The following is a 26,911-nucleotide window of genomic DNA, read 5'->3' as shown; positions in this document are numbered from 1 at the left end:
GTATTTTTTTCTGAACAACCTCATGTTTCTATATCAGTGGTTCTCAATATTTCATGTCAAGGACCCCAAAAAATATATGTAATTGGCCGCCAACCCCCGTCTGAAAATATGTTGTTCCAGGGACCCCCCAGAAGCAAAGATTTGAGTTAAAAACTGAAACTGAAACACCAAAAGGGGTTCCCTCCCAAAATGGGTTAAAGCTCATTATGCTTCAGGCAGTACTACTTGGTCTATATCTCATCTATACAGTGTCTCCCCTGAGCAAGCAGGGATTCCATCTTGGGAGAGAGCAGTAGAAGTCGGGCCTATCTCACACGCACGTTGGACGTACAGTATAAAAACCTACGGATTGCAGCTTTAAGAGTAACTCTCCCACTCAAATAGGTCAGGACTGGAGTAGCTATAGCTACAGTAAACACTAGACCAGACACACACATTGCTATACTTGTGTGGACATATAAAACATTTTGGGACTGCATTGACAATGGCAGGGAAATTTGCTGAAGAATTGCGGATCTACAAGCTTGCACAGCGAGACACTTTGTGAGCTTGTAGATCGGCTATTTTTCGACGTGTGATATCGGTGCACAACTAAGTATAAAATGGGGAAAACTTTTACCGCAACCACTAAACCTGATCTCTGAATCTTAACCCTCATCTCTACATCCTAACCAAACCTATATGTTAGGGTTCCTATTCCTAATTGTACGCCTGTCTCCCCAAATCATTTTTAACCATAAAACAACAAGGACCAGATAAATGGTCCTCACAATGTCTTATTTCTCAAACGCTACTATACTTGTGGGGACATGTCGCCCCTCACAAGCATAGTAATGCAAAATACACACAAACACACTGACCCATGTCACTGATCCTGGCAGGAATGGTTCGACCATCGATTGTCGTGGACACCTAAGGAGAACGATGGAATTGAGGTGTTGCGTATTCCCTCTACGAAGGTTTGGCAGCCAGACATTGTTCTCCTCAATAAGTAAGTAGTGGAAACACACTGCGGCTGACATTCACATTCTCGCACTCTCTTCAAACTGCTGAAAGTGAATTTGCGCCCTTTGATGTTTTGGGTCATGTGTGTGTTTTTCCACTGCATGGGGGCTAGGGAAAACCTTATGTTGGCAAGCCCTAAATTCAATTCAACCTAATTCAGAATCATGTTTGTTTGTTGCCATTGACTAGTATTTTCCACTGCATGTAAACTGAAAACAAAGTGAATTGGAAACGTTAGCAGGGGAAGGCGATGCATATATCAATGCATTGCTTCATTAACATGTGCATTTTCCAAAACTTTCCAAAATAATTTCAAAAAAAAAAAAAAAACATTTTAAATAGGGCTTAAGTGTTAATTCATAATATATTTGTGAAAGCTTGCGTTCCTGGAGTGCCATCCTAGAAGTGCAGTTTCAACATTGCAGACATTGCAAAGTGAAAAGCCATGTGCTTGCAAAAGCATACTAAATGTTTGTTTTTTTACTTTAGTACAATACTCAAGTAAAGTACGTAGTTGGTGTCCAGCACTGCATAGATGTACAACAACACCCCCCCCCCCCCCCCCCCCCCCCACCACTCCACCCCCTACCACCACCACAGAGGCCCGGGTTCCAGTGGTGTCTCCACTTAACACACCTGTCGGCAGAAGGTGTGTTAATTGGACTGTGTTGATCAGTGGGACTTCTCACTGTCAGTGGACTCCATGTGGATCACAGCACGCATGGGGCCGTCTCCCCATCTCCCCTCCACTACAGTGGGGGTGTTGGCAGCAAGGTTATCACTGTTAATTAACTGTAACCAAATAAGGAATACTGGATTCGTCATTTACTCATTTCCGTTACTGAGTAACTGAAAATCCAAATGAGGCTTTACAGCGAGAAAAACGGTAACTAACTGCAACTGTAATGTGTGTTGACAGTACTAACTAAAACAAATTAAAACCATAGAGATGTCTTTACTTGGATTTAGTCTTTGTGAATTTATTTTATGCCTACCGTATTTTGGGTGGACAATTCTTTTCAACTGAGAACAAAACAAACGAGATAAAGTGCCCCTTGGGGCACAGGTCTCCACCAGGGCAGGTCAGGTTAGGTTGTGGCCTCCTGGTGGCGATATAATAGGCCCATGTGAAAAGGGTGCCATTTATTCTTATGGCTTGGATGGCAATTGGATGATTTGAGGCATTTTGTTCCAAAAATGTGTTTTGCAAAAATCCACCTGTTGGTGGTGCTATAACAGGCCAATGTGAAAACGGTGGGATATATTCCTCAGCCTATTAGGAAAGTGTAATGTAATGGTAACGGTGCCAACACAAACTTTGGGGAAGAGGTTCATCGTTGGCATCCAGGGAGTGTGCGTGCAAAATTTGGCAAGACCGAGTTAACGGTGCCAGAGATTAGCTGGTAACAGATGGACGTACACACTCACTCACTCACTCACTCACTCACACACACACGGACTCACACACACTCGGACGGAGTGCAAAACATACTCTCTCTCAGTCTCTCCCCATGCCTTCGGCCTGGTGGAGACAATTATTGGTGTTATAAGATCTGTTGTTGAGTTTTTATTCCATTATACATTTTCCTGACCTTTTTTGAGTCTTGTCCTTTGCAAATACCCCCCATATAGCAATACAATATCTACGAGCTCCGTGGCCTTGTGGTTAGTGTCCACCCTGAGACCGGGAGGTCAGGGTTCAGTCCCCGGTTGAGTCATATCGAAGACTATAAAATGGTACCCAATGCCTCCCTGCTTGGCAGTCGGCACTAATGGTCGGAGTGTGTCACACCTGCATCATGTTCCAGGGGGTGTGCTTGGAACGTCAAGCTCACGCTCACACTTAGGAAAACAACAGATGCTGTTGGCTCCTGACTTATGGGCCACAACACCAACCGTTGGAACCGTTGCTTCCAAAAGACACCTTAATTGCTGTACTTAAAATGAAAAGCTAAGCTAATAAATCGTCAAGCTAAAGTAAGCCCTTTGAGAAAAATACTAACTAAACTAAATGAGCAAACCCTCAACTGTAATTGAAAACAAGCAAGTAGAAATGAAATAAAAACGAAAAATGCTAAACTATAATTACTTTTGTTGGCAGTGACCATTGGAGGCAATGAAAAAAATCACACCTGTGTGAACTGAGTGGTGCAACTCCCCCCCCCCCCCCCCCACACACCTCTCTCTCTCTCTCTCTCTCTCTCTCTCTCATTAGCAGGCAACAGTGCAGCACTATCCCTCTCTCTGTTTCTGCACAACAGCACCCCTACTGGTACTCATTATACTGGTGCTCATTAACCAACGCATAGGTGAACACATAGGTGAACACACACGGACATTGCTGTTCCTTGGAGTGGTTGCACCACTCAAAAAAAGAAAACTTGGGGGTAAAACGTTAACAGACAACTCCACTGGCCCATGACCAGCTAAATTCTGTGGCAAGTTATTCCAAGTCGTACTATTTGACAGAAACGGTAGAGAACCTTAGAGGAAAAGCAATACTGCAACTGCTCAGCCATTATTGCCAACAGAGAGCCAGAGCAGTGCTACTGCTCTCAGTGCTCTGTACACAAAGTACACCCAAAAGAATACTGTATGCACACAGCACAGCGTGACACTCGTACATTGGAAAAGCTATATAACAGCACTTAAACTAGTTAGGATACTCTCTGGCTTCGATTATAGTCTCTGCTTTGGGCCATTATTATTCAGTGACCAGGTGAATGCACTTATCGAGTGCCCCCCTTTTTTATAACGACGTGAATGTATTCTCTCTCTGTCTCTCTCTCTCTCTCTCTGCCACACACACACACACACACACACACACACACACACACACACACACCCTTCATTAATGTCGGGCAGAAACCATATATCCATATTTCAAAATGAATGCCCTGCTAACTTAAGAGTGGGGCATTCATTTTGAAATATTGAGATATGGAGATCAAGTGAAAGTTGTTCAGTGCGCCGGGTCTCATACATATTCAACCGATAAATAATAGATGTATCATTTAGTCACACGCTATTTCATTTAAGCTAATTTATACATTGGATCCGTTTTGGAACGCTGGTTCTTTTCTCCGTTTCCTGACAAGCAAACGGTTTTTTGGACATCCAAGGTTTCCTACCCGACAGCCGTTGCCTTGCTCATTGTCGAGGCTCCCATTAGCCCGCCGTGCTGTAAATATCCCCAGTGCTCTGCTCGTCAATGCTTTATAGGCAATTAAGCAGCATGACTCTTCAATAACGGAACGCGTGGCACTGCTCAGCTGTCCCGGGCAGGCGCGCGGGGGCACACACGCACGCACGCACGCACGCACGCAGCCACGCACGCAGCCACGCACGCACACACTGCCCTTTTCATTATGATCAATGTTTGTCATTTCCTATTTTCCTTAATCTCGCCCAGCACCTTCACAGGGACAGAGAGAGTTTAGGCAGAGGGGTTTGAGGACACTCTTCTCCTCTCCGAGCCACCGGAGACATAATTGCCAGATGACCTGCCGCGCGCTGACAGGCGGCGACATTCACGTGTCTAATTGGCGCGATGTCTCTGTTGTGTATTGCATTCTTCTTGAGTTTAATGGCTACAAGACGTCTGCCTCGCCATGACATTATAGCGCCGGCTGCGCTATAGCTCTCGTTCTCTGGCCTGTGAAATAGGCCGAGATTCCTTCTTGTTATGTGCATTAACCAATGACCACACGTACTTGTGCTGTAGAACTGTAGCTGTTATTGCTACTTACGTAGTTACGAAATCAAACTAATTGACTGACTAATTGACTAAACTAATTGACTAATCGATTAGGAAAAAAAGTTCACACTCGTGTGAAATGAGGGGCGCTCTTATCATCATACCTCATCATACATCACATTCCGTGCTCAGCCAATCAAATCATCACATTATTGTATTGTATTGTATTGTATACTTTATTAGTCTCCCGAGGAAGAAATTTGTCTTAGACAAAGGGCCCGCATGCAAGCGTAACCCTAGTCCATGTCGCCACAGTGCAGCGCCAAATACATCTTTCTTGCATCATAGAAAAAAAGAAAGAAAGAGAGAATGGGGGATGGAGGGGGGGAAGCAGATGGAGGGGGGGGGGGATGAAGACATCATAACACATACAGTTGCATTGTGTAGGCACGGAAGCTTGGGTGGGGGGTTTGTTTAGGGTGGGGGGCTTGGGCCAGGCACAAAAAAGCTCTCTTCCTACGCAAGCCATCGAAGGGATGGGCTGCGCGGGGGGAGGGAAAAAAAAGATACCTAGCTGCCTAGTTGCTCAGCCAATCAAATCATCGCTATGGGGTGATCAGCCAATCAAATCGTGTTTGTGGTCACACGAACGGACAACGCTGGCCATAGGAGCGCCCCTCAAAAAAGCCTGAGCCTGTATATCTGCTATTTTCAGAGGTTGAAGTGGTTAGACAGAATTTTATTAACTGATTTAGCTGAGGGCCTGTGGAACAACCTCAAGGACCCCTGGGGGTCCCCGGACGACACTTTGAGAACCCCTGCCATAGAACTGTGACCATATTAAAAATAATAATTTATAATGCACTTTACTGTACATTCCACAGAATCTCAAAGTGCTACAATAGGCAAAAGCATAACATGAAGAAACATCAAATGATTTAAACGTCGCACAATTAAAAACATCAAGGGAAACGGAACATCGAGGGCTACTGTGACTGCCTGTAGGCTACAGTATTGTAAAAGGACACTAGTGATGTCAATAACATGGGAAAAAGTGGATCCACAATTTAATTGCGTACTGTAGATTTGACCATGCGCTAATATCCACGTCTGTCTCTGTCTGTCTGTCTGTCTGTCTGCAGTAATGACGGTGTCTTTCACGTGGCTCTGCAAGTCCATGTTCAGGCCTACAGCAACGGCAGGGTGACCTGGACACCCCCTGCCTTGTACCTCAGCTCCTGTGGCGTCCAGGTACACACACACACACACACACACACGCGCACACGCACACACCATCGCATCACGCACACAGATGTACCACAGTATAATGCTGCGTTAACACTGGCAGATACAAACGATACAAAGCTACACGATTACACGGCATATTTATGCTTTGTTGCTGTAGTTGAAACCAGCTCAACTTTTTTGTAGCTGTTGTAGCTTTTTTTAGCAGCCCACTCACAGCCAGGGGTCATCATCATGTCCATATACATTCTAGATTTTCAGTTTTACACACCAAAATTATAATGTTCTTATTTTGGTCATAAGAGCCAAAATACTGAATGTCTTTCTCCGGGTTTTCTTCAGAATATGTACTGCATGTCACTTATTTACTACGACACTATGGCATTATGGTTCTCAAATGTTTTATTTGTTAAGGACCCCCTTATTAACAGTTTTAATGCCGGGATTAAACAATCGTGTTTCAGGTTTCACTGCCGTGTTTTAAGTTACCTTTTGAAGAGCCACTGTGGCGACTGCTGAGTTGCTCGTCATGAAAATCCACTTTAAAAACGTTGTAATCGCTTGTCGTAGTGATCAAGGATATTCCAAAGTGCCGATACCAACAACACAGCGGACGAGGAAACGCCCCGCTCCGCTCCACCCCCTCCATGAGGAAACGCCCCGCTCCGCTCCACCCCCTCCATGAGGAAACGCCCCGCTCCGCTCCACCCCCTCCATTGTAATGAATAGGGGCTCAATTTAACCCTTAACTCTACAGGTCCATTTTGTACACTGACCTGTTATGGTCCCACGTATAGGCCAACTCTTTGTGTTTTATGGGCGATGACCCCTGCTCAGTGCTCACAGCCTTGACCTTTGCCCTCTTCTCCCCCCCCCCCCCTCGCTGTCCAGGTGACGTACTTCCCGTTCGACTGGCAGAACTGCACCATGCAGTTCCGCTCCTACACGTACGACGCCACGGAGCTGGAGCTGAAGTACACGCTGGACGCCAAGGGCAAGGAGATCAAAGAGATCCTCCTGGACGACGGCTACAGCGGTGGGTGGAGGAGGAGGAGGAGGAGGGAGAGGGGGGCAGCTGGAACCCATTCAGACCTGAGGACGCATCTGTGTCGCCTTAGCTTTTAACCACTGTTAGACCATTATTTTAAACTTTAGCTGTTGAGAAATAGCAGATCTACAAACTTGTCACGCGGCATGGGAAAAACATTGTGAAAATGTGACGCAAATGTTTGAATATATTTTCTTTCACAGTGAACGTTTTTAAGTCCAAAATTTGCTTCTGGGGGGGCGGGGGGTTTACCTAGAACGACATATTCAGATGGGGTTTGGTGGCCAAATACAGATAATTCTGGGGGTCCTTGACATGAAATAGCACCACTGACATAGAAACGTAGGTCTTTCAGGAAATAATTCTGGATTTAGAAGACGCGACGCGTCGCAGCATTGTGAGCTTGTAGATCTGCTATTTTCAGCATGCAACCCAAGTGTAAAATGACTTATACTGGATCTCTTGTCCACTAGTCCCTTTTAGTAGTTTTTATTTGACGAAATTGTCAATATATTCAGTCTCAGTTTTAGTCATCATCGCTTAGTTTTCATTTAGTTTATACCTTTTAGTTTTTGTCAGTGAAATAAGGTAGTCGACGGAAAAAAAATTGTCATAGTTATTAGTCGACGAAATCAACTCCTTGCCGTCTCCTTCTTCCCCCAGAGAGTGGCGAGTGGATCATCAAACACATGCCCAGCAGGAAGTACCTGAGCGACGACAACTTCGAGGACATGGTGTTCTACCTGATCATCGAGAGGAAGCCCCTCTACTACATCTTCAACATCATCATCCCCTGCCTCCTCATCACCGTCATCGCCATCTTCAACTTCTACCTCCCCCCCGACGCAGGTACGCTGACCACGCGCTGACACTGCTGACTGGGACAGTGTGTGTGTGTGTGTGTGTGTGTGTGTGTGTGTGTGTGTGTCTCTGTGTCTCTCTCTCTCTCTCTTGTGTCTGTGTCTCTTGTCCTCTCTTTCTCTTCTCCCTTAAAGGATCAGCACATACCTGCAGATACACATGCCTGCATGCATTATACCGATGGCCCCTTGAGATAAACAAACCAAGGCCATTAAAGAGTGTGTGTGTGTGCGTGTGTGTGTGCGTGTGCGTGTGTGCCACCATTGCGTTGACATTTATCCACCGACTCCACTATAGCACACATTTCTTCTCGGTTCCCATTCATGCTAAATCAATACTAAACATGTGCACGGCGGCATTGCAGACGAGGAGAGATTACGGTCATTATTGGACAATTACACGGCCGACCTGCTGTCTTGAAGAGTGCGACTCATCCTTGGCGCTGTGCCATGGCCATATGTATTACAAACCGTTCCCATTCAGAATTTCATGTGAACAAAGGTTTAGCCCCCCCCCCCCCTCTGTGTAATGAGACCCTGTTCTCAGAATCACTCTTGCTTACTTTCGGTGTGATCCACAGTTCCACGCCCCCAAACTGTGGAGATCACACCCGGTGTCCTCTTTTGTTACTCAAGGGGGAGAGGGTGTGCGTGCGTGCGTGTGTGCGTGTGCGTGTGTTTGTGTGTGAGAGAGAGAGAAGGCAGGGTGAATGTGCGCATGTGTTAGAACAGTGGTTTTCAAACCAGTGGTCCGGTGACCATCAGTGGTCCTTGAGGGGGTTCCATGTGGTCCACACATACTGTAAATGATGGAGAGTTTGAACCTAATGGACCCTCATTAGTTCTTTAACTTTTGAGAGTCCTTGTCAAGCATCCGCGTTACTTAATTTACAAGAAGTCCACGTAATTAGAGAATGGAATTGTGGGACAAAATCCTATCCAACGATAACGGAATTCTTTAGTTTGGCGGGTCAGCACGTCTAAATCTCATCAAATGGTGGTCCGTGGCTCAAATGCTGAACAAATAATGGGTCTTGATATAAACGACCTGTGCCAGCGCCTGCATTCACTTTAATCCATTTAGGCCTGACGTCGACATTTTTAAAATGTCTTCTAAATCCTGAGAGTTTTCTGAAATACCTCATCTGTATCAGTGGTGCTCAATATGTGTCAAGGACCCCAAAAATGATATGTACGTAATTGGCCGCCGACCCCCATCTGAAAATATGTTGTTCCAGGGACCAGCAGAAGCAAAGATTTGATTTAAAACATTCGCTGTGAAAAAATATATATTCAAAGATTCGTGCCACATTTTCACGATTTTTCAAAAATAGCTGACCTACAAGTGGCGCGCTACGAGCTTGTAGAATATACGTACCTAGCAGATAACGTCCCATAGCTGGGGGGGTACGAATATATTCGTCAACAGTCAAGTGAAATGTCATGACGGTGACAACATGGGGCGTCCTGTGTCTGTCTTGTCTTGTCCTTCCAGGAGAGAAGATGGGCCTGTCCATCAACGTGCTGCTCACCCTCACCGTGTTCCTGCTGCTGCTGTCGGACAAGGTCCCCGAGACATCCCTGGCCGTGCCCATCATCATCCAGTACATCATGTTCACCATGATCCTGGTCACCTTCTCCGTCATCCTCAGCGTGGTGGTGCTCAACCTGCACCACCGCTCGCCCAACACGCACGTCATGCCCATGTGGGTCCGCAAGGTGAGCAGCGCACTAGGATGTGTTCGCAATCAGCAATCATCAGTAATCAGCACCTTAGAAATACCCCCCAGTATGTGATAATAATCAACATACTGGGGAAATCCGGAAGAGAAACAAGGGGAGCGTTTAGCTTTTTGTTGTCAATGATGTCAATGACGGAGGCTAGTTAGTTAGTTAGTTAGTTTCATTTATTGTCCACGTGTGGAAATTCATCTTCGGTCTCAAACAGTAAAAAACAAACGGTTACAACAACAGCAACGACACTTAACACAATTATTTTCACATGGCAAAAAAGTGCAGGACAACAGTGGCAGATACATTGGAAAAACAAACAAATCTAGCGAGACATGGTAGGCGCCGTGTCTGGTGGCCTTGAGCCACGTGAGGCACCGTGCCCGAGCGTTGTGAAGGCCACCACACCAGACCCGACTCAGCACCGTCCAAGTTACGTCCCGATAGGCAGAGAATAGTATACATTAGTAGCCCCTAGTTTCCATGCGCCGACAATAGAGTTGGAAATGACACGTTCGGCAGGGGGAGTCCTTGACCAGGCTATGTCTGCGCCGCTGTCCTGACGTCCTGCTGTGTGTGTGTGTACATCACCGAAAACTGAGTATGAAAAGGCCTTTAAAGTGAAAGCACTGTTATTTATTTGCAAAACTATTGACACACATCTCTCAGAAAACCCTCTAAGTATATCAACTATATATTTTATAGGGGGGGGGCACATTTGATATTTGAGCTTTATCAACTGAAATGATGGACATCCGCCATTTTGGAGAAAATAAGTCTACCGTGGATGCCGCCCGGTGAATCAGTGAACTTTTTGCACAAGCCAGCATATCGTCTGACAATTATTAAGAAACACAACGTGTGTGATAGCCGAAATATCCCCGGTCACGGTCATTAACAAAGTTATGTAGTAGACTGTTTAATATGGTAATTCCCACAGCCACTTTCGGATGTATTCCTATGGGGGGCCGACAAAAGCATCATTGAATCGTCACTTTCCTCCTTCTGACAGCTCCAAAAGTAGACACAGTGAGACTATAGTTGTATTGACAAATGTTTTCACAATTAAATTAGGAGAAAGTAGTGCAAAAAATGTTTCCGACACTTTAAGCCCTATAGCAGCAGCATCCGCATCTCAGCGCAGTCGGGACTCGGGAGAGCCCACTTCACACTTGCCACTTCTGACTTTCTTCACATTATTATTAGACTTCATTCCTCCAGAGCTGTTGGGAGGCGGTGGTGTGTGTGTGTGTGTGGCTGACGGCTGTGTGCTATAGCAGCAGCAACCACCCACACAGGCGCCGCCAAACCTTTTCTCAACTGAACTGTCATTGCAATTGCATCTCTGTATGTACTGCAGTTTATCATGTTATTGTACCGACGGCACGGCTGCGGCCCTCTGGGCCCCAACGCGGTTGCGTTGTCTGCGTCACGCTATAGTTACGTCACTGGGTTTACATCTTCGTGTTTCAGTGTGTGCGACTGTGCGCAAGTAAGCACAACAGTATAAAATTGCCGTCCTGAAATGTCGATTTCTTCACGAGCATAGTAATAGTTGTGGCAGAAGTGAAATGACACCCTCTGGTGTAATGTTGTGGGATTGATATTCTAGCCCATTTAGACCTGATGACCTGAGGTACTGTCGATAGTCATAGCTTTTTAAGTTTTAACCCATTTTTGACCTGAGATCAGATTCTAAAAATGTCCGTTTGAAAATAACCGTTTTCTGAAAAAGCAATTTTTCTGTCCGTCGTTCTTCAAAAATAGCAGACCTACAAGCTCGTAGCTCGTATGAGCTTGTAGATCTGCTATTTTTCAATAGCTGTGTGTGTGTGTGTGTGTGTGTGTGTGTGTGTGTGTGATCATGAGCACTGTAATACTTCAAAGGCCTGCGATCATCTTCTGTAATCATCGGGTTTTGGAACTTTGCTGTCACGGCTTAAAACCTGTTGGGGCTTAAACTCTGCTGATCACAATCACAACCACCTGCCGCCTCTGACCACCACGTCAGGACGGCCCAATGGAAGCCGTCCCTCGCCGAGCGGCGGTGGTGGCGGTACTTAAGTAAAAGTATTAAATAAAATACGGCAATGTGTAAAATGTACTTTAAGTACTAAAAGTGGAAGTACTCATATTGCAGAATGTCCCATTTCAGTTTAAAATGTGTATGTGGGCTGAAGTGGTTAATGTATGTTTTCTAAAACATCTCTAAAATCTCCAAAGTAACTAATAGTAGCTAAAGTTTTAAAATGAGCGTAGTGGAGTAAAAGTAAAGATTTTGGCTCCGAGGATGCAGAAGTAAAAGTATTGGGAATTAGAAGTAAAAGTATTGGAAATTAGAAGTAAAAGTATTGGAAATTAGAAGTAAAAGTATTGGAAATTAGAAGTAAAAGTATTGGAAATTAGAAGTAAAAGTATTGGAAATTAGAAGTAAAAGTATTGGAAATTGGAAATAACTCGAGTAAAGTACAAATATGTTGCTTAACCCATTCTGGGCGGGAACCCCTTTTGGTGTTAGCATTATGTTATGCTTTAGCTATTGAAAAATAGCAGATCTACAAGCTTGTATAGGTCTGCTATTTTAGAAAAATCGTGAAAATGTGGCACAAGTCTTTGAATATATTCTTTCAGAAGACTTTTTTTATTCATTTCGACGTCGGGCCTAAATTGGTTAAGTACAGCACGTAAGTAAATGTACTTAGTTACTTTATGCCACTGCTGAGTGGTGGGCTCACCCACCCACCCACCCCGCCATGTTGGCATATCGGAACGTCCCGCCGCCGCCAGCAAAAGAGAACCCTTCCCCTTTCTCTGCTGTCAGGAGATTTTCCGCAGCTACAGCGAAGATAAAGGCAATCTCTGTGACAGCTGCCCGCTTCATTTTCACTGAGCTGTGGGGACTCAAAGCAACGGCCGCGTGACGTCGGACCCACGCATCCGCACTGGCAGCCACCGACGGAAAAACACCCCCTGCTGCGGTGGCTGTGAATCTATAGCCTTTCAGCATCTCTGACTGTGTCACTGTCCTGTGGAGACCTTGTATGTCCAAAACCATACTTTGTTTTTAACCCATTTAGGCCTGTCGTCGTCGTCGTCTTCTGAAAAAATATATATTCAAAGATTTGTGCTGCATTTTTTCACGGTTTAAAAAAAAAAATAGCAGACCTATACAAGCTCGTCGCGCGCCACTCGGTGGCGTGCTACTTATTAAATACTTTTCGTTGGTTCAATGTTTATAAATGTTCAAATGTTCAAAATGAGTGAACATGCCGGATCTCTCAATGCAAGGCGTCACATCGCAAAACATCAAAAACATCAAAAGTTGAAACACAGAGAGTGTCTGCCAGACAGTGACAATGTCCTTCTCAGCAGGGGGGCTGACGGTGACGCGTGATTATGAATCCCACCAACGTTCTAGGGTAGACCCGCCTCACCGTGTGTCTGGTTGGCTCCCGGGAAGGCATAGTTTTACTGAGGTTAGGCCGTTCATGTTAGGTTTAGGCCGGGGGGTGCATACTAGTCATTGGTTAGACATGGGTTAAGGTTAGGTTTAGGTGTGCTGCCCCCCGTGGGAGGTTAGGTTTAGGGTGAGGGTTTGAGATAGGTTGTAGTTGTAGGAGTAATGTCGCAAAAATGAGAACTGTCAATCACAACGACTACTGGCCAATCACAGCAGGGCTTTCCTAGAACGTTGGTGGGATGCATAATAACGCGGCGGTGACACCAGGAAGGCCGTGAGGAGAAAGGGGCTTCAGGCTTTCTAGTGAATTAATGCCCCCAGAATGTCATGTTCAATCATTAACCTCCATTAATGGTTCTGGCCCTTTACATTATTTATAGCCAATTATAAGACTGGTGGTCACCTGCTCGCTTATCCCCCCCCCTCCTCCCCCACCACCACCACTCCCAGTGGTGTTAAAGTAACTAAAGTGCATTTACTCACGTCCTGTATTTAACGGGGGGATTTTGCTTTACTTGAGTATTTACGTGGTATTTGATACTCTCTACTCCACAACATGTCCGTGGCAAATATTTATAATTATTTGACAACTTTATTGCAAGTTACTTTGCAAATTAGATTACTGTCACAAACCATTAACATAAAGAATGTGTAGTATAGTTAGTAGAACTACTCACATATTGTTGACAGCTCAACAATCTCATATTCTCCTTAGATCAGCTGCACAGATGCACGACTTACTATGATGGGGATGGAATGGAATTGAAATTGAAACACTTCGATTGGGTTCTTTTACACTGCTTCTGCAGCGTGCGAGCGTGCGTGTACTTGTATTGCATTGCTATGTGTGAGCAGGGCTCGAAATTAACTTTTTTAGCACTGGTGCTCCCAGTTATATATTTAGATCGCACAGATTAAAATTCGGACATTGATGGGACGATATCTCACTGTTCTATTGTTAAAAAGTAAATTTGTGTGGGTGGTGGGTGCGTGTGAGTGAGTGAGTGAGAAAGGGAAAGGGCATTATTATATGAATACATGGAGCAGGTTTTTAATGCAGTAAATGGGACTTCAAATGGTCGTATTGTAGTACAGTATATCGTTGCTGTCGGGCAGAAACCTCTCATCTCCGGGGCGCCCGCTGGCCAAGTGGTTGCCAAAAAACAAACACCTAGTATTGACTCAATTAGTCTGTCGGAAGTACACTTTTGCTACTTTTGACTTTGATTCCTCTCTCTAGGTTGTCCTCAGAGAGAGAGAGAGAGAGATTCCTGAAAAGTAGCCATTTCGGGAACATATGAGGTTTCCGCCCGACAGAGAGGACATTAAGTGGGAGATTTTCAGTCTCCAGGCGTACATGTGTTATCTAGATGAGATCAGTCTACTGCCTGCCATGGATTTCATCTTCACTCCATTAGTAGTGATCATCACGGCACACGGAATGTGACCACTGGTATAAGAAAATCCAATATCCTCATGGATCACGCGTTCCTAATAGGCTGAAATACAGTCCTTGGACAGATGTATAAAGATTCAATTGTGGTTCATGTGTCGTTGAATTACCGGTACATCATATCAATTACAATAAATGGTTGTCTCTAAACGTGTTTATTTCCCTGCGTGGATATCTGGGTGAACATCGTGTAATAGCCACTGAACCACCAGATGATTTTCATTGACCACTTACAACTTTAATTCGTGTCGTTTATTGTCAATGAATTACAAATGTCAAAAAGTCGCTCTGCATTCGTTCACGACGCATCGCTTCGTCATTCATCGTGAGCTTGTAGATTAGTCTATTTTCATGCAACACCGTTATGCAACGAAGTATACCACAGGGATTATGGATGGAATTATAGTACCTGACCGGTGACCACATAACCGTTTTGCTGCTGTAATAACTTAAAGAAGGAAGACCTTTCCCAGGGGAAATTCAGTTCCAGCTTTAGCCAGCTGATGGCTGCTGGAAGGCGAGGCGCTCAGTGGGGACTTTTAGGGGACAAGTGTCTTGCTCAGGGACACATTGCGTCAGGGCGGGTAGGGAGGTGAACCGGCGTTGACCTTCTGGTGACCAGACAGGCTGTCCTACCCCCTAAGCTCCAGCCGTCCTCATTGTGAAACCAGGTCTCAGTAGTTAGAATATGAAGCTCCTCCGGGCTCGACCGTGTCCTAGTTTTTACAGTCTAGTGGTTCTCAAACTTTGTTGTTCATTTCAAGGACCCCCACTTTGGTGCGCAATAGGGTCACGGTCGGACCCCCATAGCTCTGAGAGTGTACAAACGGAACGCCATGGATGGGACCCCGTGAGATTTACATTTGTACGATCTCAGAGTTGTAGACCTCACCTCGTCTAAAATATCAACCATTTAGCTGGGGGCCCCCTTGAACCCCCTCAAGTACCCCACTTTTAGAACTTTGAGAAGCACTGTTATGGACCGATTCCGTAACGGGTCTCATAGTCGCAGCCTACGTATTTCCTGTAGGCGGAGACGACACATCTGCGGATTCCCCGCACCAAGCTTCTACTACAGTGAATGGAAAAGTGACTGATGTTAGTCTGCCTCAAACGTTACTCTTTTACCTGCTTTTTTACTAACACTAACATTACAAAGATGCCCAGAACATCGGGATGAACCTGTGTAGTTTATGGCTGCTCCAACAGTAGTGGCAACATTCCAAAATGAAAAGAAAAACGGAATGTCAAGAAAATATCTACCGTGGCGGTGGCTGAGACCAAAGCCATTGAGTAATGGTTGAGACAAAGCAGTGAAGTCAGTCTTACCCAATACCCAATCTTTCTGTTTTAGGAACACAAGGCTGCTGTACTTTATACCTCATACTTTAATGCTTAGTATGAGGTAAAGTACAGCAGCCTTGTACTGTAGTAGAAGCTTGGTGCGGGAAAACCGCCTACAGGAAATACGTAGGCTTGCGACCCTGAGACCCGTTACGGAATCGGTCCATACACGGAGTGATTGGTAATTTCCCTACCCGGCCCGAACCCCCCCAATAAAAACAGACCTGTTGTGTCAATGCTTCTTGCCCTGAGGGCGTCTTATTGGTACTATAGTTGACCAATGTGAATAGTATAGTATCTGCTTTTAGTTTAATTAAATGCCTCTCCTCTTCAAAGCCCCTATTCAGAAATGATTGGCCATAATAAATATAGGTGTATTTAAGTAGATGGTTTAAAACTATATTCTATCTGAGGGTTGTGTGAGTGCATGCTGCTGTGCATACTGTACGCGTGTACGTGCATATCCTTGACACTAATGAGTTCTCACTATGGCTCGTGCATTCAGGAGTCATGTTCACGCATACATGCGCTCAGCATTGTTTCAACCTTGAGTCCCTGGTAGAGTCATTTGAATTCATTCCATGCATTCTGAGTTCTAGCTTAACAACGTCACAGGTAACGTCAAGATTCAAGACGAGCCTTCGTGAAACTGTCTATGCTGGCATATTATGAATAGGTAGACATCGGAGTACCACGGAACAATTATAATTTGTATACAAAACAAACGCATGCACGTGTGATTTGCAAATTAAAGTGTCAAGGTGAATAAATCCACTATATACCACCCAATTATTGCAGATAATAGAGTAGTTACTAGATTAATGAACTACCTAATTGAACTACTCTTGTCCTAGGCTAGGTCAAAACTCAGAGCCTGGCTTTGTCTGATCACGTGGGATCGCTGACACGTTCGCTCCACATTATAGAAGCTTGTGTGATCCCTCATGATCGGTCTGGCAATGCCAGGCTACGAAACTCTTGCAAAAAAAATGTAAATTAAATGGTGCATTTATATAGCACTTGTATCCAACTCGCTTTCCATAGCTCGTGCATTACATTCACGCATTCACACATACACCGATAGGCGGGGGGAAACCACGCAAGGCACCAATCTGCACATCGAGAGCAATTAGGGGTTCATAGTCTTGCTCGAGGACACTTCGACACCAACTGTGGGGGAGCCCGGGATCCTCACAGTTTCCCATCCGGCTACTCTACCCTTAGCCTCGGAAAAACCCAGACGTTTTTTATTTCCAGGGAGAAGAAAAAAGGCCTGGGGCAGAGTCCTCTTCAATTCGGCATACAGTATCGCAAACGTCTGTGTCTCTCTCTCTCTCTCTGCTGATTTCTGATCATCTGCGCCTTTGTTAAATTGACGCACACACTCCTCTCTCGCTCTGTCGCGCTAATTAATTAGTCTCATGTCCTGCAGCTGTGTCTAGTTGGCATTATTGTGATTGTGAAGTGATGACAGAGGGGCTGATCATATATGATCATGTAGGTCATTTGCTATTGTGAGTGTTGGGCGCTGGATGGCCGTCCTTCAGTGGCTCTGTTGATTACTCTGTTTTTGAATAGACAAAGTACAGTATAGGGCAGTATATGGGTTTGTGTCATTTGGTAGTTTGGGTTGTGTAGTTAGTTACCCGATTTAACTTTAACACTCCAATTGGCGAGATATATTGCTCTGTTGTGCTATGAATCATCTCGCTGACCTCCATTTTATGGTGAAACAGTTTTCAAAGTCACTGTCTTTTAGCACAAACAAATTATTTTGTTTGTGTTAGGTTATTTTGGGATTATGAATCGGCACCGCAAAGCAACATATCTGGCCAACTGGTCTAGTTACATCATGCCAAGGTAATTCAGCACAACCCAAGCCTCTACCAAAGTGTCCTTGTGCTTCAAGTAGTTAATGGTAGTTTTCTCCCACACAGTGCCCTCTGTCTGTGAAAACGGACACTGTGGGAGGACTCCCTGTACAGTCCATTCTGTGTCCATTCCTCCTGCAGTCACTGAGTCCCATAGAGTGCAGCACTTTGAGCAGCTGCTCTATTTGCATCTTATTGAATTTGCCAGGACCACATTGTGTGTCCGAGGGAACAGTGTAGTGAATTATGGACCTCACAACCGGAGGACGAAAGTCAAACTCAGTCCAACACGAATGGAGCTGAAGGGAGTTGTGTACGGTGGTGGAAATGGAAATGTAATGCCTCAAAGTTTTGGCATTCTACTTTATCGTTGCTGTCAGGCAGAAACCTTGTATCTCCATATATATTTTTTTTTTACTTTTCTACTTTAAAAATAATATTAATGCCCTACATTGACATACTACAGTATCCTCGTCTGGAGGCATTCCCAAAAATTTTCCTGGTTTTCACCCACTGTTTGCTTACAGCATAATGATGTTTTTAATTAATGTGACGTCAAACCGTGACCAAACACAGTGGCACCCAAACATTATAGCTCGAGATCGAAAAGAGAAATTGTCATGAGACCCAAACCAGGGAAAATAGCAGATCTACAATCTCGCAACTCGTAGATCTGCTATTGTCATTACTTCTATAACAAAGGTAATAGATCATGCACATCCACTCTAGCCCAAGTATATAAAACGTACATAGGCCTACATTGCGTGTATGAAATTCTTTAGAAACATTTTCATTATTTCTGATCTTTTTAAAAATATATACTGTATTTTTAAATAATAATGAACTAAATTGTAAGAAGCAAAAAGGGCTATAAATCCTGGTTTGATGTACTAACGGTCACGTTGTCCTGCCTCCTCCTCCTCTAGATCTTCATCCACACGCTGCCCCGATACCTGGGCATGCTGCGGCCCAAGGTGGAGACCCCCCTGTCTCTGGAGACCATGTCCCACCGCCACCAGCGAGACAACATCATGGCCATCAGCCGCGCTGGCCAAGGGGACGAGTACTTCATCCGCAAGCCCATGAACAACTTCATCTTCCCCAAGGCCAACAGGTATGAGAGAGGCCAGAGGGGTGTATTAACCAATTCTGACCTGAGATCAGATTCATACGAGGTTTCCACTGGACACACACTGGTCTGATTAACCCATTCTGATCTGAGATCAGATTCTAAAAATGTCAGTCGTTCTTAGATTTTTTTTAAATAGCAGACCTACAAGCTCGTAGCACGGCACTCGGTGGCGCGCTATGAGCTTGTAGAGCTGCTATTTTTCAATAGCTAAAGCATAACATGATGCTTAACACCAAAAGGGGTTCCCGCCCCCAAAATGGGTTAAACCCATTTAGACCTGAGGACGCACCTGTGTCACCTTATAGCTTTTAACTTTAACCATTATTGTTGTTATTTTTTTAGCTGTTGGAAAAAATAGCAGATCTACAAGCGAGGCACTCTGTGCCACTCTACGAGCTTGTAGATTATTTTGAAAAATCATGAAAACGTGTGCAAATCTTTGAATATATATTCTTTCACAGCGAACTGTTTTAACTCAAATCTTTGCTTCTGGGGGGGTCCCTGGAACAACATATTTTCAGATGGGGGTTGGCAGCCAATTACATATAATTTTTGGGGTACTTGACATGAAATAGTTTTGAGAAATACTGACATAAGAAACAAAGGTTTTCCAGAGTCAGAATATGGACATAAGAGGTTTCTGCCCGACAGCGACGGTATGAAATTGAGTGTGTTTAGTATGGAACCAGTTGTTCTGAATGCCCCGGCTCACTCCTACACTGTGAGGGCATTTTGACCACTCGGGAGCTGCCCTGTACAATACAAACAAACAGTGGATGTTCTGGTGGTTGCTGTCTGAGACCCACCGAGGGACTGCACTGAAGCCACAGGGGGTTAAGTGTTTGGAAGGGGGGGTGGGGGGGAGTCTCAGCAGTAACCTTTGAGGTGGGGGAGGGAGGGTTCTTATTCATGCATCCCCACCCAGGTTGTCCCAGCTGTGGTGGGTGTCCACTGTCCATACAAAGCAGGGAGCTCTTCCACCCACGACCTGCTTCTCTGACCTTGAGGGGGGTGTGTGTGTGTGTGTGTGAGAGACATTGGACATTGACGTATTGGCGCGAACATTGACGTGTTGCTCGAACATTGACATATTGTTCGAACATTGACGTATTGTTCGAACATTTTTTTTTTTTGTAAAAAATATGTGCAAATCTTTGAATATATATTCACGTTTTTAACTCAAATCGTTGCTTCTGGTGGTCCCCGACTGGAACAACATATTTTCAGATGGCCAAATACATATGGGGTGCTCAGACGTTTTCCTTGACATGAAAACGTTTAAGCACCACTGTCCTATATACTGTAGAAACATGGCTTCAGAAAACTGTCATGATTTCGAAGACATTTTGTAGAATCGGGTCCTCGGTACGGAAAAACACACAAAGCTGGAATACGGAGATGAAAGGTTTCCGCCAGACACCAACGATACAACATGCATCGCGTGCGTAGTGCGTACGTGGTGCGATATTCCGCTGATGGCGGCCGTCATAAATGACAGCCATATCTAACCGGCAGACAAACATCACCTTCCCCTTTTTTTCGAGACTCGGATGGATAATAAAACGGTTGATAGATGACATAAAAGCTCTGTGTTCTCGCGGTGGGTTGTAGCCTTTTTATTGGGACCACCCCTTCACACTGTTGTGTCACACTTCTGAAGCCGTCAATTTGCTCCTATACTGATAAAACACAACATTTCTCCCCCCCACATACTAGAGGCCTATGTCTCTTTATATTGGCCATCATGTCTTTAATGGACGCCATTTAAAGATATCCTTGTACCTATTCTCATGGGCTGTTTAAAGACGGATACATGAACACTAGTGACCATATTCTGGGGAACGTTAACATCAGGCCTCCCGCGCTGCCTATATAACCCATGGTGGACCCCATTCAATTAAGTATACTAGAATTTCGCCCCCCTTCGGGGGGCTCAATCCTAGTGTCGTTGCAGCGCAATATGGGAAGAAGGAGACTCCACTTCATGTTTCAGCTGTGGTTTTAAACTCAGTAGTGTGCCCTGCACACAGCGCACACTCGCAATTGCAGCTGGAGGGCGACGCGACACACACACACACACACACACACACACACACACACACACAGAGCGATGTGTGGATAAATCACTGAGATTTGGGAAATGTGTTCAGAAGTACAACGATTAAGCACGCACAGGCAAATGTCAGAAGCATCTGTTTGGGTTTCCAAACAGGAAGTTGTAAATGTGCTTATTAGACGGAGGCAGCGTGATGCTGGCATCTATTGTGATGCCAGCATCACCACATTTCACATAGAAATATAAGCACCCATTTACTCGCTTAGCGGAGACTGTGGGGTGGTAGAGGACATCTCCCCGGACGCGTGGGTATGTCCAGATAGTTGCCTGGCGGAGGCCTCTTTGTCCAGTGTCCATTCTGGGTCTGGAAACGGCACTTTTTTGAGTGTTGACCCCAATAGAAGGTCTGCTGCTCTGAATTTTACACCTCTCCCGCTTAGCGGAGACTGTGGGGTGGTAGAGGACATCTCCCCGGACGCGTGGGTATGTCCAGATAGTTGCCTCGCGGAGGCCTCTTTGTCCAGTGTCCATTCTGGGTCCGGAAACGGTACATTTTTTTGCATTGACCCCAGTAGAAGCTCTGCTGCTGTGAATTTTACACCTCTCCCGCTTAGCGGAGACTGTGGGGTGGTAGAGGACATCTTCCCAAACGCGTGGGTATGTCCAGATAGTTGCCTGGCGGAGCCGTGTTTTGTCCAGTGTCCACTTTATAAAGTCCATGCACTCCAGTGAATAGCATTTATCCATTTAGATAACTTTTTTATGTTATTTAATTACTTATTTTTACACAGAAACATAATGTGTGTCTTTACAATAACTGTAATGTAATAATAATACTAATAATGTAATGTAAAAAATATTTAATTAACAAATTAAATAACCTTATTTTATTCTGAAAGCAACCGGATGTCTTAAATCTGCTAGCTCTCAGACCGGAAGTTCTAAATTTGCTCATAAGACGGAGCCTTAGACGGAGCCAACTCGCAGGCAGTGCGAGAGGCTGGTTACAGGATTCTATAGGACACCCGTTTTGGTGTGACACACACGGCTTCCACATTTAGCTTGATACTGGGTGAAAGTGTCCTTCCAAAAATTATTATTGCGCTCGAAATTCTTATTCACAATGACATCGAGTTGAGGTGTGTGTGTTTTAGGGTAATTGTTGCATAAGCGCTATTTCGCACTATTTCTCCCTCCCCTCCCCTGTGTCTGAAGCAGCTAGCATGGAAGCTATATGGATTATGGAAGCTTTCCCTCCGATTGCACACAACCATGCCATTATCCACGCGTCCATCCGATTGCTTTTAATGTAAATGTCCCATCCACTGAGCAAAAGCGATATAAGCGCCTTATTCATTCATTCGATTCATTTGGGTGTGGGGCTGTGCAGTGCTGTGGGCAGCCTTTCTGACGGAGGCTCGGAGCTGCTGCTGCTGACGCTGTTCGAGTCGCATGGAGCAGTATAGAGTAGGCGTGGCGCAGCATTAGAAGGGCGCAGCAAATGCACGACATTGAGGGGTAGAAACCATCCCGGTCGCGTGGTTCATCTAACGCGTGTGTCACTGTGAAGGACTGGCCCCATTAAGTGAACGTAGTTGGCGTAGTAGACGCCAACATGACGATTCTGACGTAGGCTGTTGATGTTGAGCAACAATGGCGTGGTTGACAAAAGTAATATTTATTCAGTAATTAAGACATTTCTTTCAATGAAATGTAGCCTATATGTATTCTGGGAGTGTGCCGAATTTATTTTGCATATAGAGATGTGTGGTGAAAGTGTGGTTGGGTCGGAGAAAGCTGTTGGATAAACGGCCATGTGCTTATGTACCCCTGTCTATTAGGGTAGCAGGATATGGTTTAAGTGGTTTAACACGTTCTTCCATTTGTAGTTTTATACGTAATAAAATGGCTGTTGGGTGTCGTCGCATCCTTGAGACTTCCTAGACTGGTGTGTCCGTGAGGAACCATTATACAACGTGGTTGTGTGTGAAAGTAAACTTTACAAGAAATTCTCTCAGGAGAGAATACCAGCACTAGCATTTGGTTTAAGGCACTTTTTATTGTTTTATATTCGCACAGTATGCTGCAGAGCAGACAGCACAACGTACGCGTTTCGGCGTACGTTGTATACTTTCACAAGTGTGTGTGAAAGTATACATCCAGAATACATAGTTGGAATACATATTGCAGTCCTACTCAATATTTGTTGTACAGTACCGCAGCTGTTGAGGCCTTTTTCAGACACGCATTAGTATAAAGACCTGGATTGTGGTCAGCTTTTTTCCCACACTTCGCGCCCCACGCCCAAATAAACTAGGAAGGCTTAAAAAGCAAACGTTTTTCTTGCCAAAAACTCGCCCAAATTGATATGTATATACCTGTATATAGGAGGGGCTAGTGCCCCTCAAAAAGTACATTTATACTAGTCTACTAGGTGTACAATTTAAGTGACATACTTGCGCAGACACAGTTACAGAGAACCTGCTTTTCTTCTCTGCACACTGTCATATTGTAATGGCGACCAGCACAAATTATCACTTTATAGCCCTGGATGGTTTGTGTATAGGTGAGTGGAGAGTGTGTGTGGGGGAGGGGGGAGAAGGGCACGTGGGACGGTGGGTGGTGAGGAGACTATTAGTGCAAATTGATGAGTCAGCAGTATCCCTCAGAGCCCCTACACACACACACGCACACACCTCCTGACCATACTTAATTGGGTTTTAGCTGGTTCCTTGGCTCTGTTTTAGTTTAATTATTGTGTCTCGACGGTCCTGTTTCTGCTCGCTGACGAACTGACGGCGTGAGGGACGGGTTAGGAGGGGGTGGAGTGAGGTTGGGTGGTCAGAGAGAGAGAGAGAGGGAGAGGGAGGGGGGGGGGGGAGAGAGAGAGAGAGACGTGTGACCACTAGGTGACATGCCAAGTGGAGGATTAAGGCCCTCAATCGGATTTGAAGGACCATGTTTGGTTCCTTCCCAATGATACTGGGCTGGCACTATGCCCCTCTGTCTGTCTGTCTGTCTGTCTGTCTGTCTGTCTGTCTCTCTCCTCTTCTTATTTTCTCTATCCCTTTCTCCTTTGAGCTTTCTCTCTCTTCACCTCTTCCCTTTCTCTCTTTCTTCTCCATATTACTTTCTCTTTTTTCTTTGTCTCTCTCTCTATCTATCTCTCTGTCATTTCATTTTCTGTCAGATAGTTATACATCCACATAGGAGACGTTGTTAGCTTTATACTTTTGAAAGTTGAGAGCAGTATTTCAATGTTTACATTCACTTAGTATAAAAAACATTTGCGACAAGTATACGCAGCAATTTATTCAAATGTAATTGAATTGATGTCAGTGTAGGGTATAAACGGTGTACACCGTTTTCAAACTCTCCTTGAGTGATTGTAATCCGTGGGAAGTGCATGTCTCTGATGTCTTTTGTGCAGCGTGTCCGTCCGGTTCACTTTCCTTTTAGGTGGTTATAGAATTTCAATGCTCTCTTTTGGGTTTCGATAATTAGTGGGTATCGTCCTAATTCTGCTCTGCATGCGTTATTTGGTGTTTTCCGTTGGATGCGGAGAATGGATTTGCAGAATTCTGCATGCACAGTCTCAATTTGGTGTTTATCCCATTTTTTCCGGTTCTTGATCGGCAAGTGGGCCCCAGACTTCGCAACCATAGAGGGAAATGAGTTCTATATAACCGAGTCTAGTATCTTTAGCCAGATTTGTATTGGAATGTTTAAAGGACAACTTTAGTTTTTTTTTTTCAACCAAGGTTCATGTTTTAGGTTATTAGAGAAAGTAAAAGATGAGTGTTAATTTTTTTTTCCATTTGCTGCTTTCCTTCGTTTTAGGGATTTTAGCTGTTTTTGACAGGGGGGCATTCGAGCATGGGGCTAAATATGTATTATTTTACATAATTTTATAGCGATTTCTTTTTTTTATCATTTACTATAGTCCTACTAGACCCCAACAAATTACATCTGGCCACAAAAGTTCACAGGATCTACTGAATATGAAGGTAGCCTATACTGGGGGGAAGCCACACTGTAATAGGCTCAATATGTCAGTTTGACACATTCAGTAGATTAATGTTTCTTTTGATGACACGGAAAGCTCTTCTTGCCTTGTCCATCAGGTCATTTACAGCTTGTTTGAAGTTGCCTGTGCTGCTGATGTTTAGGCTGAGATAGGTATAGTTCTTTGCATGTTCTAGTGTAGTTTTACACAAATTGTTGGTCTCTCTCTCTCTCTCTCTCTCTCTCTCTCTCTCTGTGTCTCTCTCTCTCTCTTCAATAAGCGGACATGGCAACAGAACACTGGTCTTAGGAAGAGCCTGGCTCGTCCTCTGTGAGGTCACAGCCTCGGTGCCCGCCACACACACACACGCGCAGCAGAGCAGTGTATCGTAGCGTTGTAACCCCCCCTGACACTTCCTGCATGGAATACCAAGCAGGTCCCCCCCCCCCTCCCCCTTCCCCCTCACACCAGCAAGACAGATACAAAGTTGTCACTGTCGTGTGGAGACCTTGTATGTCCAATACTGTTACTTTTTTTTTATTTGTTCCCGATTGATCCCGTTTAGTCACAAGGTCTGCTTAATACTTTTCATTGGTTAAAATGTGTTTGTAAATCCACAGACGTACTTAATCGCCTTCATTTTCACTTTCACACACTTTCAAGAGTGGCCAAAACAGCCGATCTCCAAGCTCACGCCGCGGTGTGAGCTTGGAGATCGTCTGGTTTTTTTGTGTGTAGTGTAGTATGATAAGGAAGGGCATTAATTAACTGCCCCACAAAAAAAATAACAACGTAAAAAGTTGAAATATGGAGATGCAAGGTTAAGGCAACAAAGTCTACTCTATCATCCCAGTATGCAACCTCAAAGACACAGCGCTCCACTGCCCTCCGGTGGTGAACAACCTGATTCGCAGCTCAGTTGAGATTCTCTCTTTTTGGGCTGTCAGCATTGACCTGTTGTCTGAGACAGCTAGAGGTGTTTAATTTAGGAGGTGTTTCATAAGGAGCAGATGTTTGGGATGTCGCGGGTCGATCCTGTGAGCCAGCTGTAGCGTAATTTCCCCCTCACCTCACCTTAGACTGGGGAGCAGGGTCATTTTACTAGTTAACCCATTAAGAACAGAGACCAGATTCTACAAAGTATATCTTCTAAATCCTGTTTCTATGTCAGACGTTCTCAAACCTTTTCATATCAAGGACCGCCAGTGAGTGACATTTATTTGGCCGCCAACCACCATCTCAAAATATCTTATCCATCCAGGGACCCCCACCAGAAGCAAAGGTTTTAGTTAAAAACATTCGGTGTGAAAGAAACAATATAATATTCAAAGATTTATGCTACATTTTCACGATTTATCAAAAATATCAGATCTGCATGCTCATAGTGCGGCACTCGGTGCCGCGCTATGAGCTTGTAGATCTGCTATTATTCAACAGCTAAAGTTTAAAATCATGGTCAAAGTGGTTAAATGCTAAGACGACACAGATGCGTCCTCTCAGATCTAAATGGGTTAACTAAAACTGGAAGGAGAAAAAGTGCTATAGATTAGTGTTTTATAGATTGTCTCTTGGAGCTCGGCATCTCTGCGGGATGCAGCCTATATGGAAATCCATACTGTAGGTTATTGCTCAAGGACACCGAGTCTCGAGCACGAAGACTCTCTCTGCAACTTCTGGCAACGTGCCCGCGAATCACACACACACACAGCCCCAGCAGTAGACCAGATCACAATGCTTGAATGTTTGCATTTAATTTGTATAGATATTTCCAGTATATGGAGGTTTTAGTGTCCAGAACATTAGCCATGTCTAGTTTTGTCAACCCGTGGCTATTTATAACCAAATAATATAATTCTTATGGTCGATGACGATATCATGTATACTGTTGTGTACTGTTCTTCTAAGGTTCTAATGAATAATACTGCTCCAATGCAACGCTGATGCCGTTATCTAGAAGGAAATACAGTCTTTGATTGTTGTAATGTCTATAGACCTTTTACATA

General features: G+C 44.6%; 2 protein-coding genes across 3 annotated transcripts in view; both read left to right on the top strand.

Moving 5' to 3' along the window:
• The window catches only part of LOC308335722 (signal recognition particle receptor subunit beta-like), a 398,251-nt gene that overhangs the window by 283,723 nt on the left and 87,617 nt on the right, over positions 1–26,911 (top strand). The gene's annotated exons all lie outside the window — the stretch shown is intronic.
• Positions 1–26,911, top strand: part of chrnb1 (cholinergic receptor, nicotinic, beta 1 (muscle)) — a 45,690-nt gene that overhangs the window by 13,264 nt on the left and 5,515 nt on the right. For both annotated transcript variants that reach the window (XR_013966084.1, XM_080792882.1), the window contains exons 4-9: positions 882–991; positions 5,845–5,953; positions 6,839–6,983; positions 7,659–7,844; positions 9,351–9,574; positions 18,641–18,828. Coding sequence is in view for 1 of the 2 variants with exons in the window: in XM_080792882.1 (XP_080649008.1) it covers positions 882–991; positions 5,845–5,953; positions 6,839–6,983; positions 7,659–7,844; positions 9,351–9,574; positions 18,641–18,828 (962 nt within the window). In the remaining variant the exon portion in view is untranslated. The remainder of the gene's footprint in view (positions 1–881; positions 992–5,844; positions 5,954–6,838; positions 6,984–7,658; positions 7,845–9,350; positions 9,575–18,640; positions 18,829–26,911) is intronic.

Source organism: Protomyctophum bolini, assembly GCF_963924005.1.
Source record: "Protomyctophum bolini genome assembly, chromosome: 20".
NCBI classification, from domain to species: Eukaryota; Metazoa; Chordata; class Actinopteri; order Myctophiformes; family Myctophidae; genus Protomyctophum; species Protomyctophum bolini.
The sequence above is the reverse complement of the archived record's forward strand: the minus strand, read 5'-3'. Positions and strand labels throughout refer to the sequence as shown.